The sequence below is a fragment of the Mauremys reevesii genome, linkage group 1, assembly GCF_016161935.1.
Source record: "Mauremys reevesii isolate NIE-2019 linkage group 1, ASM1616193v1, whole genome shotgun sequence".
NCBI lineage: Eukaryota > Metazoa > Chordata > Testudines > Geoemydidae > Mauremys > Mauremys reevesii.
This window is the reverse complement of record NC_052623.1, coordinates 321,922,694-321,935,480: the sequence shown is the minus strand read 5'-3', so window position 1 is coordinate 321,935,480 and position 12,787 is coordinate 321,922,694. Positions and strand designations below refer to the sequence as shown.

Here is a 12,787-nt window from a genome sequence, read left to right as displayed (position 1 = left end):
TGAAAAATAAACCCACGCAAATAGGAAGCTACTTTATCAGAGTCACAAACACAGTACTCCATACCCTCCCCTCTCTACATACATGCTATTAAAGACAACATGCAGGAAAGGTGACATACAATGAATTCAGGCAAGTTATTGATGGTATCCCTCTTCTGCCTTCTCTTTGGCTGAGGTTGTACTTCTGGTGGCTCACAATATAAATCCTTTTCGGTCAGTGTTTTTATGTTGCAGGGTTCTGCCCCCACAAAAGCTTGAGCCTCCTCTATCGTCATGGCTTTGTTCAGATTACTGCCCTAGACAGAAAATATAAGGCTAAGTCATTTTAGCTACAAAGCCACGGGTGAAGCAATCCACAAGTTACACAACCTTTTGTACAGTTCATTTTCAACAGAGGATGTAGTTCTGACATCAGTGTGAAAGGGGGAGGAAAAAATACCCCCAGGCTTTTACACAAAGAGGAAATCTATTCATTCTATGGGAACACAGCTAATATGGAAATCCCAGATTCCAGCAGTGGAGGGCAGCACACGTTTTTTAAGAATGAAATGGAAAATCTCACATCTATATATTTATTATAACAATAAAACTACAACCAGCCATGTCTTGTCAAGTTTACCTTTGCATGAATAAGTTTGTTGACTTGTTTTTTGATGCCATCAGTGAAGTTTTCAAATGTTGGGTCCTCAACATATTTAAAGGGATCATTGTTCTCGGCGTTTAGAACCAAACTGCAACCATCCATTTTAATAAGTGTAGTAATCCTATAGTTTTCTGGATCCTCTAATATTGGTGGAGAAGAGAAGACTATTGTGCTTTCATTGATTTTTGTAATATCTTTTCCTAGAAACTAAAAAGCAAACAAAACATTTTGGGTTTTGATTAGATCATGTCATTTGCTGCTGAACATTTAGCACCTAAAAATAGAAGGCAGAGCCTGTGAACTAGGCCTTATACAAACACAACCAAGGTTAAATAAAAATGTGAGATTCTCAGATATTTTTGGAAAATAAAAAAAAACCACTGGACAAAATAAATCATTGCTTCAGTGTGGGTTAGTATTTAGGCCCAAAGCAAAATCCTAAGGTCTGAACACTCCCAAAGTTGACAAAGTTTGTCTCATTATCTGAATTTTGTGGGTTTGAACTATTTGAAGGCAATTTAATGTTGAGAACACAGGCTTGGTGGGGGTGGGGTGGTAACGTCTTAGCTTTAATCCAGATTATTTTTGACTCTTCTTCAACCTTGGGCACATCACTTGTATTCAAGGCATTTATAAATAGCAGAGAAATTATCATCTTAATATATTAAGCACCAATTAACTCACAACAAACCTTATCTTCCAGCACAATGAATGTTTATTTCTAAGGCACCTCATGCTTGAAAATGTCTGGATCCTAACAGTATAATGTGTGTGTGCGCGTGTGTGCGCGCATATTTCCCCTTCAATTATACAAATAGTTTACTCTAGGAACCCTCTTGAATCATTAACATAAATCACAAAACACAAAAAACAGAAGCTATCTTTATGACTTCCCACGATAGAGTCTTCCCAGTCTCTCATCACAAATGTGATTGTACCACTCCTAGTACATTCTGGATACTACCATAATATAATGAAAACAAAATAATAAAGTGAACTAAAGGAAACAAACGGTTGACCGACCACATTTACAGTGCCTCCAAATAGATGTTTTTTATGTATCTGAATAAATAGCTACAGGGGGACAAACACTTGAGAATACTAAACAAAGTTTTGCTAAGGAAAAGTTTTTAATGAGTTTAGTGTAGGCCTGATATAGTGGAACATCATCTGTTAGCCTACGCTGTAGTGGTTGCCGTAAATAGACTAAGAAAGGTGGACAGTGTCTTAAGAAGAGCACAAAAACCGTATAGATTCTTAAAAATTAAATTATGTATTTGAAATTAGAACAGAAAACAAACAGGAAAAAAAAAGTTAGTTTTGAAATTTTTCCCCAAGTTTTGAACCATGTCCCCATCAAAGAACTATGTTTAGCTTCTTAATCAGGTGATAAACTTTGGTCTTCCTCAGAAATATTGCAGTTATTTGTAGTGAAGGGGTCTGCTTAGCATCAGATGCTGGAGGGGTAGTTTTAAAATTCCTCGTATAAGGATATGCACACACTACAGGAAGAATATAACTGGGAGGGCAAAAAAAGTAGGAACTTTTCAGTTTTCAAACCCAAATTGAATGAGTTTGGATTTTGCAAAGCCAAGAGCAGGCGTAGTTTGGATTTGAGTCCAGAACTGTCCAAATATCTACAGCTCAGTAGGGAAGACAGGGAATAGGATAAATGATTCCACTTTGGACTTGCCAAAGAATTTCAGTTGCCCCATTCAAGGCTCAGTTCTACAACTCTTATTCATGTTGAAAAGTACCTTACTGTTTGTTTCTTTGAAATCAAGGGGGCTTTTTCGCATTGTAAGGTACTAATCAACGTAAGTAGGGATGGAAGAATTGGGCCCTTAGTTTGCAGCTGAAAAAGTACAAATATTGACAAGGTTTATGTACCTGAGGTTTTCTTTAAACCATTTGGCCCAATCCAAAACCCACTGATGTCAGTGGACAGATTTCAATGGGGTTTGGGATCAGGCCCTGTTTAGACATCACACTGCTGATGAAGACAGCATGTCTGACAAACAAATACATACATACATATATATATACACACACACATACCATCTTTTTGGAGTCTAGACTGCGTATTTGCCTCTTCTTCCTTCTGGAAGGCCCATGAAGGTCAGCAGTTACAACTATGGAGAAACTCTGGATGATATCAAACCCAGTTCCTGTTACAGTAATATTTCTCCCTCCACTGAAAAAACAGACAAATCAAACATCAGTAAAGTTCTACAACCATACACTAGCTCCATCTATGACTTTTTCCACTTAAATTATTTTGTGCACAGCTTTTCATGCAGGTGCTTGTACAATAGTTAGGTAGCAAATGTAAGAACTTCCAGTAAACCAAATATGGGTATAAAATTTTGAAGTGATACAGCTGTTCCAAACCCAGTGGCCTTTTTGTGATTTTTATATTCACATTTTTAAACTATTTAAAATGGTTTCCCATGCCTTTATCACTCTTGAGGTGGGGGTGGGGAGCACTACACAAACAAACATGGGAACCTAACATAATGGTTGGTGGTTCCTACCAAAATGGCTCAGTGCTTGGATGACATCAGCTCATGGATGAAGAATAGCTGGCTGAAAGTGAAGCTGAGCAAGACAGATGTTATGCTGGTGGGCAGAGGAAAGCATTTTAAAGAATTTGTAGCCATGGAGCTTTCTTCTTTGGTTGAAGACAGACCCACAACTGGTCAATGCAGTCTGCAGTACTCTTGGATTCCTCACTGAGGCTAAGCTCTCACAGAGCAGCATCTGTGAGTAATGCTTTCCATCATTTCCAGGTAGCTAGGAGACTCTACCCTATCATGGCAGACAGTGATCTGGCCTCAGTTATTCATGCCTTCATGAACCCTTGGCTGGACTACAGCAAGGCAGTGTACCTGGGGATGAAGTACCTTTAGAACTTATCAAACTCTCACTTGTTCAGAAGGCTGCAGTGCATCTCTACAGTAATGCTGGCTACCCCAAGCACATCACACCTGTCCTCTGCTCCCTACCCTGGCTTCCCATAGAATCAAGTCAAAAGTCTTAGACCTCATGTTTAAGGTGCTCCATTGCCCGGCACCAGGATATTTGAAAGAACCTCTAAAGCTCTGGGACAAAGACCATACTCATCAACTTTGCTCCTCTAGCTCAGTGGTACTCCCTACAACAGAAGATAAAGCTTTCTAAGGGGCTGGTCCGAGACTGTGGAATGAACTCCACTAGGAATTAAGGATCACTATAAACCTCGTCGTCTTCTACTCCAAGTGCAAGATGCACTTCTTCGGCCTTACCTTCTCTGACATAAATACATAGCAACATGCATATTAAAAGAGCCCCTACTCAAACAAGACACTCCACTGCAAGCACATCTCCAGCAAGAGAGAGGATGAGAGCATAAACACATGACATATTAGTCATGTTGCTTACTGCATTCCTGGAAGGTGCTCTGATAGTGTGGTGATGAGTGTATTATAAGAACCTATATAGAAGGGAATAGAAGTCACACGGTGCTGCCTCTCCTTGTTGCTTTCAGTTGATAGATACATTAACAAGTACGAAAGGACTTAGTGTACATTTCCACCCACCAACGATCCTAATAATCATTACTGGGAGGGAAGGCGATCCACAAAATAATCTAATAGAATGAGTTCCACTTTATCAAAAGTTTTGAGAAATCCTGGAGTGACTGACTATAAAGAGGGAAAAATTAGACGGATTACAAAGCGCTGTCAAATGTACCAAGTAAACAAAAAGAAAAATACATTTCTTGTCCCTCTAATCTCTTAAATGGTAATAATCTTAAGTATTACTTTATTTTATATAAAAGGCCGTATTCAAGGAGCCTGGTAAGTCACAGCTGACTTAACTTTTAAGATCCTGTTCAGGTCATCATCTCATGTTGGGTTTTTTGGTAGAAAGTGACAGCATTTGAGCTTGGGCTCATTCCCTCTGATCTCTCAGGATATGAAAATACTAAGCTGTCCTCTACTAAGTAGCAAGATTAAGATATTAGGAAGCTGAAGCCCATGAGTAAAGATCACAGTTTTTGTCCCCAGACCCTGAAATGAGGAGTATTCTGAGAGGCCTTCTATACAGGTACACTGTCAAATAGTTCAAGGTATCATGTTGGGATTTTCTGTTTGCTTTTATGTTTAGACTATTGGTATTTTTCTTTTCAGAAAGAACTGAATTCTCAGAGAGAAACCACCAGTCTGGCTATAGATTCAAAAAACAAAACAAAACACATAACACACACAAATAAAATGTTTAAAAACCTTGCTGAACTCCAGTTGTGCTTTTTCGCCAGCTACTATTTGCCCTACTGGAACAAAGCCAGCAAGTCATAATTTATTCTTTTTTATTTCCATCATACCAACTCTTAATAGCCATGGATGGACACAGAAATTTTGATAGCTTTATGTTATTTGCAGGTGATCATTTCTGCTTAAATGGGAATAAGATTAATTTTAAAAAGCAAAGTAAAACTAGTGTAGATTGAGACGTATTTAAGGAGAATGTCAATCTATTTTCTTTTTCCTTTAAGAAACCTGCATTTTAAAATAAGTTAATTACTTTTCTTATTTCAAGCATTAGCTTTAAAAAAGGTATTATTAAGGTTTTGAGGTAAACAGAATATATTATTAAAATTTGCTGGCAATGGTTTGGGAAAAAATGTACAAGCTCATATATTTAAGCTTTCTGCAGAGACACAGTATAGTGGCTTTCATTTAAATAGTTACATATAAAGAAAAACTACCACCCCCTCATAGCTATTAAGAATGAACGTAGTTATAATAGAAACATTTCATTACCTGCTGAAGCTATTTTTTGGAAAGAATTTAGTGACAGTAGGATTTTTGCTGTATGTAAACCCTGGATTTAATTGGTTCTCTGTGTCTCCATGATGCACGGTTACCTGAACTGTTCCACCACTCTCATGTTGTCCTGTGATGCAAACTATTTGTTCACCAAAATCAGTGCTGGAAATTGGAGGGGAAAGAAAAGGGGAAACAAGGCTCAAATTACTAGCATTATTATTAATCATCATCTTTATTACGGTAGAGCCTAAGAACTGACCAAGAATGGGGCCCCACTGTGCTAGGCATTGAGCAAACGGTCGGAGGCAGTCCCTGCCCCCAAAGAATTTACAATCTAAACAGACAAGATCGACATGGGGGAAGGGGAGAGAGGCGGGGGAAACACAAGCCTAGTGAACAAAGTGATCGCTGCAAATATGTTAGTTCCAAAATTGTGTTTTTTTGGGTGGGTCTAGTTAGAAGGGGATAAGCTACATGGAAAGAGGAAGGGAAGAGTGGTGAGGGGGATGGGGCAGTGGAGAAGAGACTAAGAGGGGTGGGGTGGAGTGACCTGATATGAAGAGATTGTGAGGAGGGGGATGGAGAGGGTTGGAGCAAACATCCAATCAGTTCAGGGAAGAGAAAGTCCAGTCAAAACTGCAGAAAGTTTTCCTACTGTCTGAAGGTTCCTGCTCTGGCTGTTCTGCAGCAATTCCTACCTGCTGGATTCTCTGGCTGGTTCCTCACTGCAGTTTACCGTCATGGCCACATGGCTGGGAATGGTGGGGGGCTGAGGGAAGGCTTTGTACTACTCTGTATTATAGTCACAAAGTGACAAGTTTTAATAAGGACAAAGCTTCATGAAAAAAAAAAAAAGACAAGTGCTTCCTTCCGTCTCCCCACCCCATCCCTTAATGCCTTCTTATAGCTAATGCCCTCCTACCTTCCATCCTCCCCCACCTGTCCCCTGTGATTCACAGAATAAATAGAAACAACCAAAAACCTACCCAAAAATTAATGAACAAACAACTTAATGTTCACAAACCATCACTCTATATTTGCACTGCTTCTGTGTTCTATCCCTTTCTCTCACTCTATGTCTGTCTTATCCATTTAAAGATGGTAAACCGGTTTGGGCGGGGATCTCCTCTCACAATAGATTTGCATGATGCCTACCACAGATGGGCTCTGATCTCGGTTGGTGCTAGTGGACTACAAGTCGATATTATGAAAAAGTTAAGTGCTGCATACGTACATGTTGCAGGGCACATTGCCGAGGCAAACTTTAACATCTTTCTGGGAACCAGTTTCCAGATTGTTCCCAGTGATTGTAAGAATGGTCCCACCAGCTTGGGGGCCTTTTGTTGGATTTATTCCTGTAGGATGAGGTTGCTGTAAGGAAGAAATGGCAACAAACCAATTAAACATATGGGTTTAAGTTTTTACTTTACATAGGAGTTATTTATATTTCCAGTGATTACAGACTAAGTTTTCAACAATGACTAGTATTTTTGGATGCCTAACTTGAAACACCTAAATGGAGGCCTGATTTTTTAGAAAGAGTAGTTTCTCTGAAAAATCGGTCCTCATTAAAGGGTCTCAATTTGAGGCGATTTTGAAAAGGACAGCATCAATATGGATGTGAAGAATAAAAAAATCCCATGAGAATAACAGGGTTAGGAACCGATCTTCCATAAGAGATTATCCTTCATTAGAGAACAAGGTGATGAACAGGTAATGTGGATTTACTCACGTGCAAGATTTCACACTAGAGCATCCTCAGGTTTCCTCCAGATTTAAAGACCCTAACTACAATTTGTAGACCGCCTGCTAATTAGCGGTCTTAAAATTTCCCCTTGGACTTCCTATTTTCATTTTTATTTCATGCTAAACTAGTTAAATAAACTGAAATAAAGAAAATATTTTCTCTCTGCACCTGCAGAAGAGGCTTCTGCTTTCAAAAACTGGCTTAGCACTTCAACAAACCTTGGTTCCAAGCAATAAGCCAGTGGACTTTCACAAGTTTAACAGTCTGACTTTCCTTATAGCTTGCCAGCAAACATGTACTGCTTGATTTTTTAAAAAATTAATTTAAATGATTTTACTAGATTATAGTAGACCTGAAAAAGAATTCTGTGTAAGCTCGAAAGCTTGTCTTTCTCACCAACAGAAGATGATCCAATAAAAGATATTACCTCATCCACCCTGTTTTACTTTTATAGTAAGATTAATTTGAAACCTGAAATTAACAAAGGTTTATTTTATTTGAACCTGTATTTAAATAAAAATAGAATTGAAATATAAAATTTGATCTTTTATTTAAAAAAAAAATAATCTGTTTTTCTACCAACACTATAAACAGACAGACAAAACTTCATAAAAAAGCAACCACTTAAAAATATTTTCAACACACTTCAGAATGTGAAACACAGACATCATCCTTTCTTGGGAGACAGAAGTTCTCTACTTTTGCCCTTGTGCCTCACAGTGGATTTAAAATAGGGCATTATTTACATATAATGCTCACCTTGCTGTGCTTTATTGATTTAAGTACTTATCAAATGATATTTAGAGAAACCTTCTCCCCTCCCACACCTCTCCTCTGAGCAGAGTGACCCACCATTGCTGGGAGGCAACTCACTTCTCACTTTCTTCCATTCAGGCAGAGTCTCTCACACTGTATGCAACTTGCATCATAATATTACATCATATTTTAGCTCAAAGCAAAATGAGACGTTCTGAAGGTCCTTACAAGTTGCTGGAATCAGGAAAAATAGATTCAGTTGACTTTGAATTTCTTGAATTTGTGGTTACTTCATGAATTTGTTCTAGTGGAGCACTGATTTTACAGAACCCCAAAGAATTGTCTGGGAGGTTTCTCTGACAATGAATGCAACCTAGTTCAATGCAATTCACAATTCAAATTATTAAAATTTTACTTTGATACTTGGGAGTACAGTAAATCTATCAAGTGTGTGCCCACGGGTTCTTTTTTAGTAGTAATTGAGTGTTTGATTGCTTTCCTCTCACATGAAAAATCTGCATTAAAAAACCAAACCAAAAACCAAACCTGGCATTTCTTTAGCATGTGGCTATATCAGAGCATGTAGCTGTAAAGACTGCACATAGAGACGTGACCTAAGATCATTTCTAAGACCTGGCCTACCACAAGAAAGTTGCATTGGTTTAACTTAAGGTGTGTTTTTAAACCAATTTACTTAAACCTGTACAAAACCCTCTGCATGGGCACTGTTACTTTGGTTTAAGAATGGCTTCTTTTGTCTTATTTTAAATCTGTTCCTCATCAACCTAGCTAAACTGAAATGAGCCACTTAAACTCTTCAGCTGCAATAAGGAGTTTGGAGTTTCTTAATTAAACCATATTAAAAATCACACTTCAAGTTAGACGGCTGCACTCTGGTACAGATACAATCCTTAGTTTCACAAAAGTTCAGTTCTATGAAGCTATGTTGTGTGGCTTTGAACTTGCATTGCACAAAGCCATGTTCTGACTGGGCCTCTTAGATGATGTCATACCTACATTTATATCCACATAAAGCAACAATATATCTAGATAAGTTAAATATCCAAAACAGGAGTACTTGTGGCACCTTAAAGACTAACAAATTTATTGTAGCATGAGCTTTCGTGAGCTAAAGCTCACTTCTTCGGATGCATAGAATGGAACACACAGACAGGAGATATTTATACATACAGAGAACATGAAAAGGTGGAAGTATGCATACCAACAGACAGAGTCTAATCAATTGAGATGAGCTATCGTTAGCAGGAGGAAAAAAAACTTTTTGAAGTGATAATTAAGATGGCCCATAGAAGGTGTGAGGAGAACTTAACATAGGGAAATAGAATCAATTGGTGTAATGACCCAACCATTCCCAGTCTTTATTTAGACCACAGTTAATGGTATCTAGTTTGCATATTAATTCAAGTTCAGCAGTCTCTCTTTGGAGTCTGTTTTTGAAGTTTTTTTGTTGCAAAAGAAAAAAAAGAAAAGAAGCCCTCGAGGAATTCCACCGAGATTTTAACAATTTCCATCCCACCATCAACCTCAGCCTAGACCAATCCACACAAGCGGTCCATTTCCTAGACACTACTGTGCTAATAAACGATGGTCACATAAATACCACCCTATACCAGAAACCCACTGACCGCTATACTTACTTACATGCCTCCAGCTTCCATCCCGGACACACCACACGATCCATTGTCTACAGCCAAGCTCTAAGATACAACCGTATTTGCTCCAATCCCTCGGACAGAGATAAACACCTACAAGATCTCTATCAAGCATTCTTAAACCTACAATACCCACCTGCTGAAGTGAAAAAACAGATTGACAGAGCCAGAAGAGTACCCAGAAGCCACCTACTACAGGACAGGCCTAAAAAAGAAAATAACAGAACACCACTAGCCATCACCTACAGCCCCCAACTAAAACCTCTCCAGCGCATCATCAAAGATTTACAACCTATCCTTAAAGATGATCCCTCACTCTCACAGATCTTGGGAGACAGGCCAGTCCTTGCTTATAGACAGCCTCCCAACCTGAAGCAAATACTCACCAGCAACCGCACACCATACAACATAAACACTAACCCAGGAACCTATCCTTGCAATAAAGCCCGATGCCAGCTCTGTCCACATATCCATTCAAGTGACACCATCACAGGACCTAATCACATCAGACACACCATCAGGGGCTCATACACCTGCACATCTACCAACGTGATATATGCCATCATGTGCCAGCAATGCCCCTCTGCCATGTACATTGGCCAAACCGGACAGTCTCTACGCAAAAGAATAAATGGACACAAATCTGACATCAGGAATCATAACATTCAAAAACCAGTGGGAGAACACTTCAACCTTCCTAACCACTCAGTGACAGACTTGAAGGTGGCAATTTTGCAACAAAAAAACTTCAAAAACAGACTCCAAAGAGAGACTGCTGAACTTGAATTAATATGCAAACTAGATACCATTAACTGTGGTCTAAATAAAGACTGGGAATGGTTGGGTCATTACACCAATTGATTCTATTTCCCTATGTTAAGTTCTCCTCACACCTTCTATGGGCCATCTTAATTATCACTTCAAAAAGTTTTTTTTCCTCCTGCTAACGATAGCTCATCTCAATTGATTAGACTCTGTCTGTTGGTATGCATACTTCCACCTTTTCATGTTCTCTGTATGTATAAATATCTCCTGTCTGTGTGTTCCATTCTATGCATCCGAAGAAGTGAGCTTTAGCTCACGAAAGCTCATGCTACAATAAATTTGTTAGTCTTTAAGGTGCCACAAGTACTCCTGTTTTTTTTGCGGATACAGACTAACACGGCTGCTACTCTGAAACCTTAAATATCCAAGGAAATCAAGCATCAAATCCTTTCCTCAGCAGTAAGAAAAACAGATTCAGACTGAGAGATGAGATTAAAGTTTTTAACAAATTAACAAAATTAAACTGGAAGTGTCTCAACCTGAAAAGTGCTGCTAAGTACAGCAATTTCAGTGGGAAAAATACGCTGCAAAACTCTCCGAGACACATTGACAAGAGGAGCTCAACACATTTTAACTTCACTTGGGATAGAATTAAAAATTAATGGTACCTAAGAATCCCTGTTGGAGCTGCTGTAGGTGGCAGCAAAGGAGGAGACAGAACTTGGACAGAAGTTGCATTTTAATTGTTATTTTTCTAAAGCTCAAACTCATTTACGAACAGCTCCTCACAGGACTAATATAAAGACAGATAAAATGGAGAGGCTGAACATGAATACTCAGTACTAAACTATTAAAAAGAATGTTCTAAATACTATGAAACCTAAAAATATAAGTCCTTACCAGAGATGGCGTAACAGCTAAACCAGGCAGGAAAATGGGTGCCTTGATTTTTCCTTGGTTTCCCCCTCCCCCACACTTTCTCCTTTAGGCAGATGTAGATTTGAGATGTCCAGAATAAATGATTGTTTTAAATTAAGTGTCTACTTAAAAAAATTTAATAACCATGTTTATAGCAAAATGAAGGCACTTAAGGTTTTTTCCCCCCTGTTCCTTTAATATGTTTATGGGTGACTCAGGGAACAAAGCTGCCTCAGCATACCTGAGATGTTTCTTAATGGACCAATAAAAAACACACCCCGGGGTGTCTTAATGGTTTGATGAAAAGCACTTTTCAGAAATGCAATCACGTGGGCTGGTGTAGTACAAGATCTTTTCAATCTCTTGCTGATTGTTGAGATGGTTTCAATATGTACTTTCAATATTAACTGTGCTAGCCTTGTTTGATAGCAATAAGCATCAAAATATCTGAAAAGAAGGCAGCCTGATACCACAGCTGATATCAAAATGAACTACCAACAGGGGGGAGAAGTTAGATACTTAGTAACTGCACAACACTTTTGCTTTGGGGATCTTGGCACACTTTACAAACATTGAGAGAGCTGGCTTATAAATAAAATAAAATAAATTAATTAATGGAGATATCCTATCTCTTAGAACTGGAAGGGACCTTGAAAGTTCATTGAGTCCAGCCCCCTGCCTTTACTAGCAGGATCAAGTACTGATTTTGCCCCAGAACCCTAAGTGGTCCCTTCAAGGATTGAACTCACAACCCTGGGTTTAGCAGGCCAATGCTCAAACCACTGAGCTATCCCTCCCCCCCATAATGTGGTAATTCTGGTTCTATGTTCCCTTTAATTCCCAATTCCCACCCCACCCCCTTCCCAGGGTATCCATCTCTAATCCAAAATTTAAAGATGCAAATGGATTGATATGGCTCACACTATTGCATGTGTGCCAAGCAGGTATTATCAATGCAGCCTACAAAGGCATGTGGATGCAGAATCAGGAGTGGAACAAGCAATAGTCACAGTATACTCTCTCTCACATTAGCACTAGCATTTTCAAAGGTAGCCTAAACCTTTACAAATGGCACTGGCCCAGGAGATAAGTCCACTGCATGGTCTAAGCTGGAGGCTCAACTTGTCTCTATAGATCCACTATATTCTTGAGAGGAAGGTGAGTCTTCTTTCCTGGTGTAGGGCCATGCTGACCGAATGACAGGCATGAACACTTGTGGTTTATTCTCGGATTCTTTCCAGCCTCTGCCTTGAAACTAGCACATAACTGGCTGGGTTGATTCTTTTGCTATCTCTCTTTGTTTTCTAGATTTCTGTCATGTTCTCATATTCTTGTTCAGTTACCATATTTTTCATGCTGCCAGGCTGCTCTGGATAAGAAGTCAGTTAGGTACATCTAAACCGTAGCACTGCAGTTTCAGTAGCAAGCACTGAAGGTGTTTTGGGGCTGCTAGCAGTGTTTTTTTTTAAAAATG

At 39.0% G+C, this 12,787-nt stretch overlaps 1 protein-coding gene across 9 annotated transcripts in view; it reads right to left on the bottom strand.

Moving 5' to 3' along the window:
• The window catches only part of PLXNB2 (plexin B2), a 334,226-nt gene that overhangs the window by 32,220 nt on the left and 289,219 nt on the right, over positions 1–12,787 (bottom strand). For all 9 annotated transcript variants that reach the window (XM_039511911.1, XM_039511906.1, XM_039511917.1 and 6 more), the window contains 5 exons: positions 6,689–6,825; positions 5,449–5,616; positions 2,702–2,837; positions 620–850; positions 120–296 (listed from right to left, as the gene is read on the bottom strand). In XM_039511911.1, the coding sequence (XP_039367845.1) occupies positions 120–296; positions 620–850; positions 2,702–2,837; positions 5,449–5,616; positions 6,689–6,825 (849 nt within the window). The remainder of the gene's footprint in view (positions 1–119; positions 297–619; positions 851–2,701; positions 2,838–5,448; positions 5,617–6,688; positions 6,826–12,787) is intronic.